At 44.3% G+C, this 16,885-nt stretch overlaps 1 protein-coding gene across 4 annotated transcripts in view; it reads left to right on the forward strand.

Moving 5' to 3' along the window:
• LOC138661766 (cytochrome P450 2C23-like) overlaps positions 1–16,885 on the forward strand; it is a 137,096-nt gene that overhangs the window by 36,184 nt on the left and 84,027 nt on the right. For all 4 annotated transcript variants that reach the window (XM_069746667.1, XM_069746664.1, XM_069746668.1 and 1 more), the window contains exon 2: positions 10,238–10,400. In XM_069746667.1, coding sequence (XP_069602768.1) covers positions 10,238–10,400 — 163 coding nt within the window. The remainder of the gene's footprint in view (positions 1–10,237; positions 10,401–16,885) is intronic.

Genomic DNA, 16,885 nt, shown 5'->3' on the forward strand with positions numbered 1-16,885 from the left:
GTGCTGGTGTAAAGTAGACATGTGGGAAATGTTATTTATTAACTATTTTGTGTCACATAACTCTCTGGTTTAACAGAATAAAAATTCAAAATGTGAAAATTGCGAAATTTTCAAAATTTTCGCCAAATTTCCGTTTTTATCACAAATAAACGCAGAATTTATTGACCTAAATTTACCACTAACATGAAGCCCAATATGTCACGAAAAAACAATCTCAGAACCGCTAGGATCCGTTGAAGCGTTCCTGAGTTATTACCTCATAAAGGGACACTGGTCAGAATTGCAAAAAACGGCCAGGTCATTAAGGTCAAAATAGGCTGGGTCATGAAGGGGTTAAAATTGCCTACAGCCAGCCCAATTTTATTATGTTAGGCCTTCGCAGCCTGTCTGCGGCCCGTTCTTTCCACTACTACTACACTGACCAGACCACTGCTGCCCGTGTGCCCCTGGAACCAATTTAAAATTGCCTACAGCAAGCCCAATTTTTTTATGTTAGGCCTTCGAAGCCTGTCTGCGGCCCGTTCTTTCCACTACAACTACACTGACCAGGCCACTGCTGCCCGTGTACCCCTGGAACCAATTTTGAATTGCCTACAGCCAGCCCAATGTTATTATGTTAGGCCTTCGAAGCCTGTCTGCGGCCCGTTCTTTCCACAACTACTACACTGACCAGACCACTGCTGCCCGTGTACCCCTGGAACCAATTTAAAATTGCCTACAGCCAGCCCAATTTTATTATGTTAGGCCTTCGAGGCCTATCTGCGGCCCGTTCTTTCCACTACTACTACACTGACCAGGCCACTGCTGCCCGTGTACCCCTGGAACCAATTTAAAATTGCCTACAGCAAGCCCAATTTTTTTATGTTAGGCCTTCGAAGCCTGTCTGCGGTCCGTTCTTTCTACTACTACTACACTGACCAGGCCACTGCTGCCCGTGTACCCCTGGAACCAATTTAAAATTGCCTACAGCCAGCCCAATTTTATTATGTTAGGCCTTCGAAGCCTGTCTGCGGCCCATTCTTTCTACTACTACTACACTAACCAGGCCACTGCTGCCCGTGTACCCCTGGAACCAATTTAAAATTGCCTACAGCCAACCCAATTTTATTATGTTAGGCCTTCGAAGCCTGTCTGCGGCCCGTTCTTTCCACTACTACTACACTGACCAGACCACTGCTGCCCGTGTACCCCTGGAACCAATTTAAAATTGCCTACAGCAAGCCCAATTTTGTTATGTTAGGCCTTCGAAGCCTGTCTGCGGCCCGTTCTTTCCACTACTACTACACTGACCAGGCCACTGCTGCCCGTGTACCCCTGGAACCAATTTTGAATTGCCTACAGCCAGCCCAATGTTATTATGTTAGGCCTTTGATGCCTGTCTGCGGTCCCTCCTTCCACTAGGCCTCCACTGACCAGACCACTGCTGCCCGTGTACCCCTGGAACCAATTTAAAATTGCCTACAGCAAGCCCAATTTTTTTATCTTAGGCCTTCGAAGCCTGTCTGCGGTCCGTTCTTTCTACTACTACTACACTGACCAGGCCACTGCTGCCCATGTACCCCTGGAACCTATTTTTAATTGCATAGAGCATCCTTTTTTTAATAGTAGGCGTACAAAGTCTGTCTACGGTCCATAATTTTAATAGTCCTCCACTGAACAGACCAATGCTGCCTGTGTACCCCTGTAACCTTTTTTTAACTGCATTGAGCCACATTTTTGGGTTAAGGCCTAATAACTGTGTCTGTCTGCGCCACTCAATACAGCTGTCCTCCTTTGAAAAATGCTGAGCGTCAATAGTCTGGTTTTCAGCCTCTAGGAATTGGAAAACTGCATTGGGGCTACTACTTCGGTAGGGCCTACTAAGGGTCTCTGCCGCTCCAAGGTGTTCTCCAGGTTTCCTCTCCATTGATTCAATCTTCATGCTCGTGTTTAGTAGTTGTTGAAACAACACTGCATTAGGCCTACTAGTTGGGTCTGGGGTGTAGAGACGGTGTGTTCAACTCCAAGGTGTTCCCCAGGTTTCCTCGCCATTGCTTCAATCTTCTGACTCTCGTTTAGTAGTTGTTGAAAACAACACTGCATTAGGCCTACTAGTTGGCTATGGGGTGTAGAGACGGTGTGTTCCACTCCAAGGTGTTCCCCAGGTTTTGTCTCCATTGCTTCGATCTTCTGGCTCTTCTTAAGTAGTTGTTGAAAACAACACTGCATTAGGCCTACTAGTTGGGTTGGGGCCTTCTATCTGTGTCTGCCGCTCCTTGCTGTTCTCCTACAGTGAACAAAGCTGTGCCGCCGGTTTACTACTGTTGACAATTTTAAACTGCATTTAGAATACTTACTGATTTGGGCCTACTCTCTGTGTCAGCCTCTCATTCCAGTTGTCCTCCACTGAACAAAGCAATGCCCCCTGGTTAGTCCTGTTACAAATTTTGAACTGCATTTAGGCCACTTTATTCTTTGGGCCCATATCTGTTTCCCCCTCATCCTGCCCATTGCCCAGCCAGTGATAGATGAGTCTGCTGGTACATTGAACAAATAACGCAACATTGCCCGTGCACGCTACACTGCAAGATTGTGCCCCTGCTGAAAGTCAGATCCCCCTTCCCGCATACCATTCCACCTTACACGGGGAGAAAGAGGCAGGTGCAGATGAAGGTGCAGGTTCCTTCATCAGGTGAGGAGAGGAATACTCGTTGGCGACGTCACTGGCACAGGGCCCCTCATAGTACGCAAAGGTGTTGCTGCCGGTGGGAGGAGCCCCCGCCATGCAAACACACCGCTGTACTTTGAGGGGCCCTGTGCCAGTGCCAATGCCAACGAGTGGACCCCCCCTGCTTGCTCAGGATCACAGCACTTGCAAAGTTGAAATACTTACCTCTCCCTGCTCCACTGCCGTGACGTGATCCAGATTTACTGGGCCCACTAATTACTTGAACCAGCCCTACCCCCCACAACTTTAGCCAAATGACCCCCAATTTCCAATGCCTTACTATTATTATAAGGTAAATTTAGATTGACAAGCTTCAGGAATAAGAATGTATGTTTTTTGCCATTAAAATGGACACTGTACATGTTTTCCTGGCCTCCACTCACTGCCGACTATGCTCCCCCATTGACTTGCATTGGGTTTCGTGTTTCGGTCGATCCCCGACTTTTCGCGGTAATCGGCCGATTCCACTCGACTCGACTTTTGAGATAGTCGGGTTTCGCGAAACCCGGCTCGACTCTAAAAAGGTCAAGGTCGCTCAACTCTAGTATGGACTACTGGGGTCTTAAAGCCATCACCGTTAAGAATAAATACCCTCTGTCTTTGATATCTGAGCTCTTCGATAGACTACAAGGGGCGCGGGTATTTACTAAGTTAGATCTGTGGGGTGCTTACAACCTGATTTGCATCCATTAGGGGGACGAATGGAAGACGGCTTTTAATACCAGGGATGGGCACTATGAGTATCTGTTGATGCCCTTTGGACTCTGTAATGCCCCAGCCGTCTTCCAAGACTTTGAGAATTCCTTCTTCTGGGATATGCTCTCCACTTCAGTGGTTGTCTATCTGGATGATATTCTCATCTACTCTCCAGATATTGACTCCCACAAGAGAGATGCTTCCAGAGTTTTTGACCTCCTACGGGCAAACTCCATCTATGCCAAGTTGGAGAAGTGTCTGTTTGAGCAGGAGTCCTTGCCTTTCCTGGGCTATATCATCTCAGCCCGGGGATTAGCTATAGATCCTGCCAAGCTACAAGCAGTGATGGACTGGCAGGAACCTCATTTTCTCAAAGCGGTGCAGCGCTTTTTGGGGTTCATTAATTATTATCGTCAGTTCATTCCCCACTTCTCCACTTTGGTAGCTCCCTTGGTAGCCCTAACCAAGAAGTGTGCAAATCCCAAATTGGGGTCGGAGGAGGTCTCCCAGGCCTTCTTATCTGTTAAGTTCCATTTTGCTAGCGCTTCCAATCTGCATCGTCCCGATGTAGATAAGCCCTTCATTATTGAGATGGATGCCTCATCCGTCGGTGCTGGAGCGGTCCTCTTCCAAAAGGATGCTCAAGGTCAGAAGCATCCTTGCTTCTTCTACTCCAAGACCTTCAATCTGGCGGAGAGGAATGATTCCATTGGGAACAGGGTGTTGCTAGCAATGAAGTTGGCCTTTTCAGAGTGGAGACACCTCCTGCAGGGGGCTCGCTTTCCCTTCCAAGTTTACACTGACCACAACAATTTGGTGTATTTGCAAACAGCCCAGCGGCTGAACGCTCGCCAGGCTAGATGGTCCCTGTTCTTCTCCAGGTTCCATTTCACCCTTCATTTCCTATCCAGGGAGAAGAACATTTGCGTCGACGCTCTCTCCCGCTCCGTGATGTAATCAGTGGAGGAGGAGCCTCGGCTAATTGTCCCCTCCGAGAGTCTGTGGCTCCGGAGTCGCTAAAATCTGTGCCCCCGGACAAGACTTTTGTGCCATCTAATTTGCGACTGGATGTTCTCTCTTGGGCTCACTCATCCAGGATGGGTGGACATTTCGGGATCAAGAGGACATCAGAGCTTATGGTGTGTACGTACTGGTGGCCGCATGTGGCCCGTGACATCGAAGACTATATTTGGGCGTGCGTATCCTGCGCCAAGAATAGATCTTCTCGACAAAGGCCTGCTGGGCTACTTTACCCCCTACCGGTGGCTGATAAGCCCTGGGAGACGGTCGGGATGGACTTTGTGGTTGGCTTATCCAAGTCCCGTAGCTGCACCGTTATTTGGGTAGTTACCGATCATTTCTCTAAAATGATGCATTTGGTGCCTCTCCCATGGTTACATTCTGCACAGAGTCTTGGTGGCGTTGTTTGTCAAACATGTCTTCCGCTTACACGGTGTGCCTGATAAGATTGTCAGTGACCGGGGTCCCCTGTTTGCATCTCGGTTCTGGAGAGAGCTTTGTCACCTACTAAGTATTGAGCTGAATCTCTCTTCAGCGTACCATCCCGAGACGAATGGGTTGGCAGAGAGGGCCAACCGGACCCTGGTCACATACCTAAGACATTTTGTCTCGGCCAGGCAGGATGACTGGGCATCTCTGCTACCATGGGCGGAGTTTGCCTTGAACAATGCCGAAGCCGACTTCACTGGACAGATTCCATTCCTCCTTAATTATGGCCAGCATCCGCGGGTTCCTGTGCCTATGCCCGTGTCTTCTGCCGACTCTAGGGTGGCAGACTGGGCAGTGGAAGCATGAGACATCTGGGACCGCACACAGGATGCCATCTGGGTCTCCAAGGAGATAATGAGGGTCTCTGCCAATGCACATCGGCTCCCCGCTCCGACCTTTGCTCCTGGCGACTTAGTGTGGCTCTCCGTCCGCAATATCAGGCTGCGAGTTGAGCCCACTAAGTTTGCACCTTGCTACTTAGGTCCCTTCAAGGTTCTGGAACAGCTTAATCCTGTGGTTTACCATCTGGCTCTTCCTCCACGCCTGGGTATCACCGACACCTTTCATGTGTCCCTCTTAAATCCCATTTATATGTCCCGGTTTTCCGAGTCATCTGCCGGGACATCGGGTTCATCCACGGACGAGTATGTGGTGAATTCTATCTTGGGGTGCAAGGTGGAACGTGTCAAAAAGTACTGTCTGGTGTACTGGAAGGGTCACGGCCCAGAGGATAGAACCTGTGGAGCACATTTGGGCTCTGCTGCTCATTGCAGCCTTTGAACGTAGCAAGGCCCAAGGTGGGCGGGCCCTTGGGGGTGACGAGTTCCCACCGCTGCACAGGGGGAATCTCAAACCATTTCCTCTGTGGTCTCCCATTCTCCTCCAGCCGCAGTGGAAATTGCTTAGCAGAGACATCGATTCCAGCGTCTGGCTCAAGCTCATACTGTGTGCTTGGTACTGCAAGCTTTCCAGGCTCTGTCCTTGTAGCCAGGACTGTTCATCAGTGAGCAGGCATTTCAGGGATTAAGTCCTGCTTTTCCCACACTGAGCATGCCCACAGGGCGACCTCCCATTGAAGGTCAGGGGTCACAGCTCAGGTCCTGTTGTGGATCCTCTTGGACCATCAGGAAGGTCCCCGAGCGCTACTGCTATAAAAGGTTCTGACAACCGTCAGTATAGGGTGGGAATTCCCGCTTGGTCTGTGCATCTGACTCGGGGCGTCCTCAGGCGCAGGCTCAAAAGCCACTGAGGGTCAGAGCCAGTTCAATCACCAGATTAGTGGGGGTGATTCTTAGGGATCCCACTAGTGTCTTGCAGCCGCACCTTGTGACTGCTAACAGGGTGCAGCGTATTGTGCGACTCTGTGAAGCAACAGAGCTCCCTACCATTTGACACGGGGTGAAGTCTAACCCACGTGTGAGCTAAGTGTCCATCCGCCATTACATAGCAGCAGGTACCATCTCTGCACGGTGGACCCAGGGCTGCGAACGCACCTCGTATCAATCTCTTTATTATATGGTGCGTTACGCTAGCCCTAACACTATGTAAAGCAGTCAATACAAGAGAAGATAGTATTCTGCTACAGATGGATCTGGATAAGTTGGAAACTTGGCCCGAGAGGTGCGACTTAACAATGACAAATGTAAGGTCACACATATGGGAAGAAGGAATCAATATCACCATTACACACTAAACAGGAAACCACTGGGTAAATCGGACATGGAGAAGGATTTGAGTATCCTAGTTAATGATAAACTTACCTGGAGCAGCCAGTACCAGGCAGCAGCTGCCAAGGCAAACAGGATTATGGGGTGCATTAAAAGGGGTCTGGATACTCATGATGAGAACATTATACTGCCTCTGTACAATTCCCTGGTTAGACTGCACATGAAGCACTGTGTAGTTTTGGGCACCAGTGCTCAGGAAGGATATAGTGGAACTAGTGCGAGTACAAAGGAGGGCAACAAAATTAATAAAGGTGATAGGGGAACTACAACAGCCAGAGAGATTAGCAAAATTAGGATTATTTAGTCTAGAAAAAATATGACTGAGGGGCAATCTAATAACCATGTATAAGTATTTAAGGGGACAATACAAATATCTCTCCGAGGATCTCTTTATACCAAGGAAGGTGACGGTCACAAGGGGGCATTCTCTGCATCTGGACGAGAGACAATTTTTTTTACCAACATAGAAGACAATTCTCTACTGTTAGGGAAGTGAGAATTTGGAATTCCTTGCCTAAGGAAGTGGTGATGGCGAACTCCGTCAAGGGGTTCAAGAGAGGCCTGGGTGTCTTACAGTTATTAGGTTCTTTAGAAGGATGTAGATCTAGGGATATATTCTGATGGAATATATGGAATATAGGCTGAACTGGATGGACAAATATCTTTTTTCAGCCTTGCTAATGCTAACTCTGTTACTATGCTGCTCTATAAAATCACTGTCATATTGGCTAATTTATCATAGTTTGTCACTCCTGCTCAGTTGGCTAATTACAGATGGCCATAAACAGGAACCTATACTCTCCTGTAAACTTACAGTGTGAAAGAGATAAAGAGGGGTATTTGATGCCCCCACTGCTGTCTTTTTATGTTGGGACTGATAAATACTTAAAAAGGGAGATATTATGATAATTATTTAAAGTTAGACAACCTGAATCCCTAATTCCAAAAAGTTGTGACACTGTGTAAGATGAAAAAATCACAATATTTAATAAATCTTTTACAGACATATGTTATTTACAAAAGAACATAGAACTCAGATAAGTGAGTAAAAGTTGGTAATTTTTACATTTAATTTGAAATAATTAACTTATTTAAAAATTAATGGCAGCAAGACGTCTGAAAACTATGTGACATGATTAACAAAAGTCTAGAAAAATAAGTGTTTCTACTGAAAAACAGCTAGAGAGTCAATTTTCAACTGTCACATGACTGTATAAAAAGAGCATATTAGAGAGGCAGAGTCTTTCAAAGCAAAGATGGTCAGAGAATTACTAGTCTATGAACAATTGCTTCAAAATCAATTCATACAAAATGTTCCCCAACATAAAATTGCAAAAACTTTAAATGTCTCTCCATCTACAGTACATGATATCACAAAAATGTTGAGAGATACTGTAGAAATCCATGTGCAGAAAGGTTGAGACTGGCGTTTAATTTTTTATGCTAATGATCTACGGGTCCTCAGATGGCACGGCAATAAAAACAGGTAAATCACTGTGTGGACTCAAGAATACTTCCAGATATCATTGTTTGTGAACCCTTTGTGAAGCAATTCCAAAATAAAGGCCAAAGATCTACCATGCAAAGAAGAAGTCAAATATCCACACAATCCAGAAAAGCTGCCATCTTCTCTGGACCAAATCTCACTTATAATGGACTGGGGCAAAATGGAAAACTGTTCTGTGGTCAGATGAATCAAAATGTGAAATTCTTTAAGGAAACCACAGACACTGTGTCCTGCAGACTCAAGAAGAGAGGGACCATCCAGCTTGTTATCAGTGAACAATTCTTCATTAGTGCCTATGGCATGGGCAGTTTTAACATGAAAGGCGCTGTCAATGCTGAGCATTGAGATGTTAGAACAACATGTGATCCAAGCATACAATGACTATTTCAGGGAAGACCATACATATTTCAGCAGGGCACTGATAAACCACATACTACATCAATCACTACATAGCATAGCTTCGCAGAAGAAGAGTTTGGATGATGAACTGGGCATTTCCAGTCCAGACCTTTCACCAATAGAAAATATTTGGCGCATTAAGAAACAGAAATTTGCAGAAGATCCAGAACTCAGAAGTGAGAATCAGACAACAAAATGGGACTAAGTTCTTCTTCCAAAAATTCCAGCAAATGTTTCCTCAGTCACTTCCCAGACATTTACAGATTATTATAAAAAGAAAAGGAGATGCTACACAATGGTAGACATAGACGTAGCACAACCATTTTGAAGTTTTGTTGCTGCCATCAACTTCTAAATAGATTTTTTTTCTAATCAAATGAAAATATGTCCAACGTTAAACTTCTTACCTGTGTTCCATGTTATATTGTGAATAAAATAAGCCTATCAAAGATTTCAGTCATCACATTCTTTATGTTTACTCAGTGTCCCAACTTTTTGGGAATTGGGGTTGTGCATTATATATACAGCTCTGGCAAACATTAAGAGACCACATCAAATCCCTGTCATGGGCAGCCCAATCTCCAGACCTGAACCCCATTGAAAACCTCTGGAATGTAGTCAAGAGGATCATGGATAGTCACAAGCCATCAAACAAAGAACTGCTTAAAAGGACTGGTGGAAAGCATGCCAAGACGCATGAACACTGTGATTAAAAATCATGGTTATTCCACAAAATATAGATTTCTGAACTCTTCCTGAGTTACAACATGAGTATTGTTATTTCTAAATGATTCTGAACGTGTTTTCTTTGCATTATTTGAGGTCTGTTAGCACTGGTTTTTTTTAATTTTGACCAGCTCTCCTTTTCAGAAAAAAAATACAAAATTTATTGCTTGGAAATTCGGAGATTGTCAGAAGTTTATAGAATAGATGAAATATTTACATTTTACTCAAAAATAAACCTATAAAGAGAAAAATCAGACAAACTGAACACTTTGCAGAGGTCTTTTAATTTTTGCCAAAGCTGTATATAACTTCTGACCTGTGTTACATGTTCTATTTTGAATAAAACTCGCAGTACATTTTATGCAGTTATGATGATAAATGTAAGCTAATGTCAATACACAATCCCACGCAGAATAGTGTGCAAAAGTTTTAGACAGGTGTGAAAAATAAACGGCAAGATAAGAATTCAATCTATCTATCTATACATTATAACAGTATTTTCACTGTCAAAAATTAAAAGTATGAGGACAGTATACTTTTATTAGGATCCTGTATAATAAAGTGATCATAAAGGATCCCTGCTAAAAGTACCATCAGCAGTTAGCAGTGATCTGTGGAGAAACCCAGCAACAAGTGTTTAATGTGCCTGCAGCACCTCCACAGGAGAAATGAAGTATTACATTTTGCCCTTAGTTGGCTAAATGTAATCCAAGCACATGTTGGCTCCTCCAGTGAGAAGCTCTTTGTACATTCTGCTCTTCTCACCAGCTAATAAATGTGGCATCTACTATGCGATTCCTACTATAAACTCAAAACTGTATATGTTTGTGTAGCAATTACATCTTAGCTTCAGGGATCTCAACAATTTTAATTTTTTTGATAGTAAATATAAAGTTTTTTCCTACAGTATATTTTACTTGTTTGGAGGATAAATTCACATTCACCAGAATTTTTATATCTCTCTAGCTAAGTGAGACGTACGGACCTGTCTATACCATCTATATTTCAAACCATCGGACCATAGTACTGATTGGGTACGATGTCGTGAAGGAAGCATTGGTGGACTGCAGCGATGCGTTTAGTAACAGGGGAGACATAGGAGCAGGAGAGATTTTATCTAAAGATTTTGGTAAGTCGTTTAAGCAAATTAGTATAATAGCAAAAATATGATACTTTACCATGATATTTACCCCTTTCTGCCATCTGACGTACTATCCCGTCCATGTGCCCTGGGTCTGTCTGACCATGGATGGGATAGTACGTCATCGGCGCGCACGCGGGTGGTGTGCGGGTGATCGCGGCTGTGTGTCAGCTGATTCTCACAGCTGACACCCGACACTTTGTGCCAGGAGTGGTCACTGACCGCTCCCGGCACTTTAACCTCCGTAACACTGCAATCAAACAAGATCGCAGCGTTCCAGTCCCGGCATTGGCATAGAGAAGCATTGCGCAGGTAGGGGGCTCCCTGCGTGCTTCCCTCAGTACAACGCGATGTGATCGTGTTGTACTGAGGCTCTCCTTTCAGACCCCCGACTCCAAGATCGCTGATCTGATACAGTGCAGTGCAAAGTGTCAGATCAGTGATCTGACTTTATATAGTGTAAAAAAGTAAAAAAAAAATATTAGCATGTGTAAAAATATATATTTTTTACAATTCTTAATTAAAGAAAAAAAATATTTTTCCAATAAATACATTTCTTTATGTAAATAAAAAAAACAAAAAAAGCAATAAAAGTACACATATTTAGTATTGCCACGTTTATAACGACCCGACCTATAAAACTATCCCACTATTTAACCCCTTTAGTGAACCCCATAAAAAAACAAGGCAAAAAGCAATGCTTTATCATCATACGGCTGAACAAAAAGTGGAATAATATGCGATCAAAAAGATGCATATAAATAGTCATGGTACCGCGGAAAACTTCATCTTGTCCCGAAAAACAAGCTACAAGACAATGTCATCATCGAAAAAATAAAAAAGTTACAGCTCTCAGAATAAAGAGATGCAAAACTAATTATTTTTATATTAAACAGTTTTTACCGTATAAAAGCGCCAAAATATTAAAAAATATAAATGAGGTATCGCTGTAATCATAGCAACCCGAAAAATAAAACTGCTTTATCAATTATACTACACGCTGAACGGTATAAGCGTGCCCCCCAAAAGAAATTCATGAATTGCTGTTTTTTGTTCATTCTGCCTCCCAAAAATCGTAATAAAAAGCAATCAAAAATGTCATGTGCCCGAAAATGGTACCAATAAAAACGTAAAATCGTCCGGCATAAAACAAGACCTCACATGACTCTGTGGACAAAAATAAGGAAAAATTATAGCTCTCAAAATGTGGTGATGCAAAAGCTATTTTTTGCAAAAAGCATCTTTTAGCGTGTGACAGCTATCAAACATAAAAACTCTCTCTATAAATAGTGAATCAAATTCCCCCTTATCACCCCCTTAGTGAGGGAAAAATAATAAAATAAAAAAGTATTTATTTTCATTTTCCCATTAGGGTTAGGGTTGGGGCTAAAGTTAGGGTTAGGGTTGGGGATAATGTTAGGGTAAGTTCACATTTGCATTCGTGGGCTTTGCGGAGGGATGTGTACTTCCTCCGTCAAGCTCTGCCTACTTCCACATACTTCTGCATGCGTCCTGCGAACCTATCTTTAACATTGGCTAAGCAGGACATACGGATGTATGCGGATACATACGGATGCGGTGTTTTGAAGCTCCCAACGATCGAATGAGAACGCAAAAAGTTGCGTCTTGTGCAGATGGTGGGCGCATCAAAATAACGCATTCACATACAACTGCATGTCCTGCGTACCCAATGTTAAAGATAGGTACACATGATGCATGCAGCAGTATGCGGAAGTAGGCAGAGCATAACGGAGGAAGTATGCAGCCCTCTGCAAAGCCCCCAAATGCAAATGTGAACTCGGCCTAAGGGTTAGAGTTGATACTAAAGTAAGGGTTAGAGTTTGAATTAGGGTTAGAGTTGGGATTAGGGTTAGGGGTTGGGATTAGAGTTAGGGTTGGGATTAGGGTTAGGGGTGTGTTAGGGTTAAGTTTTTGGTTAGGGTTATGGGTGTGTTGGAGTTAGGGTTGGAGTTAGAATTGGGGGGTTTCCACTGTTTAGGCCCATCAGGGGCTCTCAAAATATGACATGGAGTCCGATCTCAATTCCAGCCAATTCTGCGTTGAAAAAGTCAAACGGTGCTCCTTCCCTTTCTGTGCCCCCAAACTGTGATTTACCCCCACACATAGGGTATTGGCATACTCAGGACAAATTGGACAACAACTTTTTGGGTCCAATTTCTCCTGTTACCCTTGTGAAAATAAAAAATTGTGGGTAAAAAAATATTTTTTGTAAAAAAATATGATTTTTCATTTTTATGGCTGTACGTTATAAACTTCTGTGAAACACTTGGGGGTTCAAAGTGCTCACCACAGATCTTGATTAGTTCCTTAGGGGGTCTAGTTCCAAAAATGGTATCACATGTGGGGGGTTTCCACTGTATAGGCACTTCAGGAGCTCTCCAAATGCGACATAGCATCCAATCTCAATTCCAGCCAATTTTGCCTTGAAAAGTCAAACGGTGCTCCTTCCCTTCCGAACTCTGCCATGCACCCAAATAGTGATTTACCTGCATATATGGGGTATCAGCGTACTCAGGACAAACAGTACAACAACGTTTGGGGTCCAATTTCTCCTTTTACCCTTGGTAAAAAGAAAAAAAAACAATTGGATATGAATTGCATATTTTGTGAAAAAAAGTTAAATGTTCATTTTTTTTAAAAAACATTCAAAAAATTCCTGTGAAGCACATGAAGAGTGAATAAACTTCTTGAATGTGGTTTTGCACATCATGAGGGGTGCAGTTTTAAGAATGGTGTCACTTTTGGGTATTTTCTATCACATGGACTCCTTAAAGTGACTTCAAATGTGATGTAGTCCCCCAAAAAATATTGTTGTAAAAATGAGAAATCACTGTTAAGCTATTAGCCCATATAAATTCTTAACAAAAAAAGTGGTTCCAAAATTGCGCTGATGTAAAGTAAACATGTGGGAAATGTTATTTATTAAGCATTTTGTGTGACACGTCTCTGTGATTTAAAGGCATGAAAATTCAAAGTTGGAAAATTGTTTTGCAAAAGTTTCGCCAAATTTCAGTTTTTTACACAATTAAACGCAAGTCATATCAAATAAATTTTACCACTATCATGAAGTGCAATATGTCATGAGAAAATATTGTCAGAATCACCAGGATCCAGGGAAGCGTTCCAGAATTATTACCTCATAAATTGAGAGTGGTCAGAATTGTAAAAATTGACCCGGTCATTAACATTATTATTATTATTATTATTATTATTATTTATTTATTTATATAGCACCATTAATTCCATGGTGCTGTACATGAGAAGGTGTTACATCAAAATACAAATATCACAGTAAACAAAACTAACAATGACAGACTGGTACAGAGGGAAGAGGACCCTACCCTTGCAGGCTTACATTCTACAGGATTATGGGGAAGGAGACAGTAAGTCGATGGTTGCAGTAGCTCCAATGGTGTTGAGGTGGCCGTGTGGTCTTTATAGGCTGGAAGCTTCCTTGAAGAGGTGGGTTTTTAGGTTTCTTTTGAAGGATCCAAAAGTAGTGGATAACCGGATGTGTTGGGGCACTGAATTCTAGAGGATGGGTGATATTCGGGAGAAGTCTTGGAGGCGATTGAGTGAGGAGCGAATAAGCGTGGAGGAGAGGAGAAGGAGGTCTTGGGAGGACCGGAGATTACGTGAGGGAAGATATTGAGAGATTAGTGTTGAAAAATACGGAGGAGAAAGGTTATGGATGGCTTTGTAGGTCAGTGTTAGTAATTTAAACTGGATACACTGGGAAATTGGGAGCCAGTGAAGGGATTTGCAAAGAGGTGAAGCAGGAGTGTAGCGAAGGAGGATATGGCTGATAGACACTCTGGGATTCTGGAGAGCAGAGAGGTGACATCTGGGCCAGAGAGGTAGATCTGAGTGTCATCGGCATATAGAGGGTACTGGAAGCCATAGGACCTTATGAGTTGTCCCAGGCCGAGTGTATAGATTGAGAAGAGTAAGGGTCCTAGGAAAGAGCCTTGGGGGACTCCAACAGAGAGGGGGCGAGATGAAGAGGTAGTATGGGAGTAGGAAATGCTAAATGTGCGGTTGGCAAGGTATGAGGAGATCCAGGAGAGTGCAAGGTCTTTGACCCCAAAGGAAGAAAGGATCTGTAGTAAGAGGCAGTGGTCAACTGTGTCGAAGGCAGAGGACAGGTCTAGGAGGATAAGTATAGAGAATTGTCTGTTAGCGTTGACTGTAAGTAAGTCGTTAGTAATTTTGGTCAGGGCAGTCTCAGTGGAATGGTGGGGACAGAATCCAGATTGTAGGTTGTCGAAGAGAGAGTTAGATGCAAAGTGAGAGGAAAGTTCAGCATGGACATGGTGCTCAAGGAGTTTGGAAGCAAATGGGAGCAAATATATGGGGCGATAGCTGCTTGGGTCAAGGGATGGCTTTTTGAGGATAGGTGTGATTGTGGCATGTTTGAAGGCAGAGAGGAAGGTACCAGAAGTTAGTGAACGGTTGAAGAGATGGGTTAGGGATGGGATTAGTGTGGTGGTGAGGTTGGGGAGGAGGTGGGATGGGATGGGGTCAAGTGCACAAGTGGTGAGGTGTGATTTGGAGAGAAGATGAGCAAGCTCCCCTTCAGAGATTTTGGAGAGTGAAGTTATGGGGTTTGGGCATTGGTCTCTCATACAAAGGGGTTGTGGTGGTTGGACAACAAAGACTTGCCTTGTTTGGTCTATCTTATTTTTGAAGTGCGTGGCAAAGTCCTCGGCAACGATTAGGGAACTCGGAGGGGGCAGTGGTGGGCGGAGGAGGGAGTTAAAAGTGTTGAACAACTGTTTGGGGTTGTGGGATAAGGAAGATACAAGGGTTGTGAAGTAGGCCTGTTTAGCAGAGGTGAGAGCTGATTTGAATGCCAGTGTTGCTTGTTTAAGTGCAGTGAAATCATCTTGCGAATGCGTTTTCTTCCAACGCCGTTCTGCAATTCTGGATACTTGCCGAAGCTTTTTAGTGATGTTATTGTGCCAGGTTGTCTATTGGTTCGTCGCACTCTGCTATGCATGACAGGGGTGACCGTGTCAATAGCTGATGCAATAGTGGCATTGTAGAAAGCAGTGGCAGTGTCTGTGTCGTGGAGTGAGGATATAGAGAACAGTGGTAGGATAGAGTCAGAGAGTGTGTAGGTGTCTAGGTGTGCGAGATTCCTGCGTGGGTGAGCATGGTGCTGGACATGGGTGACAGGTGAGGAGGACAGAGATGAAAAAGTGAGTAGATGGTGGTCAGATAGAGGGAGAGGGGAGGTTGTGAAGTTAGAAAGGGAGCATAAACAGGTGAAGACCAGGTCTAATGTGTGTCCGTCTGTGTGGGTGGCTGAGGAGGACCACTGAGTAAGTCCAAAGGATGAAGTAAGGGACAGGAGTTTGGAGGCTGCTGACTGGTGGGTGTCAATGGGGATGTTGAAGTCACCCATGATGATGGTGGGAATGTCAGCAGACAGAAAGTGAAGGAGCCAGGTGGAGAATTGGTCAATAAAGGCAGTGGTCGGGTCCGGAGGTCGGTGTATGATGGCCATTTGGAGGTTGTAGGGGGAGTAGATGCGGACAGAGTGGACTTCAAAAGAGGGGAGGATAAGGGAGGGTAGAGGTGGGATTGGGTTAAAGGTGCAGTTGGAAGAAAGGAGAAGGCCCACTCTTCCACCGTGTTTGTTGCCAGGGCGAGGAGTGTGGGTGAAGTGGAGGCCTCCGTAACATAGTGCAGCAGGGGAGGCTGTGGCAGAAGGTGTCAGCCATGTTTTGGTGATGCCCAGAAAGAAAAGATTACGAGAGGTTAAGAGGTCATGAATCACGTGGAGTTTATTGCAGATGGAGCGGGCATTCAATAGTGATCCAGAGAGTGGGTGCAGGGGGGTGGGTGTCATGGGCACGGATTTGAGGTGGGCAAGATTTTGGGTGTTTATATAGGGTTGGGAGCGATAGGAAGGGGTAGTAGTAGCAGGTAAGAGCTGTTTGGGCCCAGGGTTGGGAGATATGTCTCCAACAGTGAGGAGAAGCAGAGAGAGACAGAGCAGGTGGGAGAAGGAGAGTGGGCGGCTTGTTTTGTGTTTTATTAGGAGAGATCTGAGGTTGAGGAGCAGGTCAGCAGAGGAGGTCAGGTGGGGAGGCAAGAGGGAAGGAGAGATTATTACTTGGTTAAGGGGTGCTGGGGTTTGAGGATAGCGAAGGAGAGTGAGGAGTAAGGGAGCCAAAACTGTTAGAGCGTATGTCAGCATGATGAGAATAAGTGTGGCGGAAAGGGAATGAAATTTAGTACATTTATTAACAGTGGTTAGTCTTACATTCTGTTCACTTCTGGCTCATTTCTGGCATATTTCTGCTATCATATTTGCTGTTATCCTTTTAGAAACATCCTTCTAGAGACAGACCAAGGTCCAGACAGACCTGTGTCTCTCAATTTATAACAGGCTAAGTGCTCATAAAATAGGCCACCCTTGGGGGTTTAATATAATTTATCACTAC

This window comes from Ranitomeya imitator, chromosome 2 (genome assembly GCF_032444005.1).
Source record: "Ranitomeya imitator isolate aRanImi1 chromosome 2, aRanImi1.pri, whole genome shotgun sequence".
Classification (NCBI taxonomy): domain Eukaryota; kingdom Metazoa; phylum Chordata; class Amphibia; order Anura; family Dendrobatidae; genus Ranitomeya; species Ranitomeya imitator.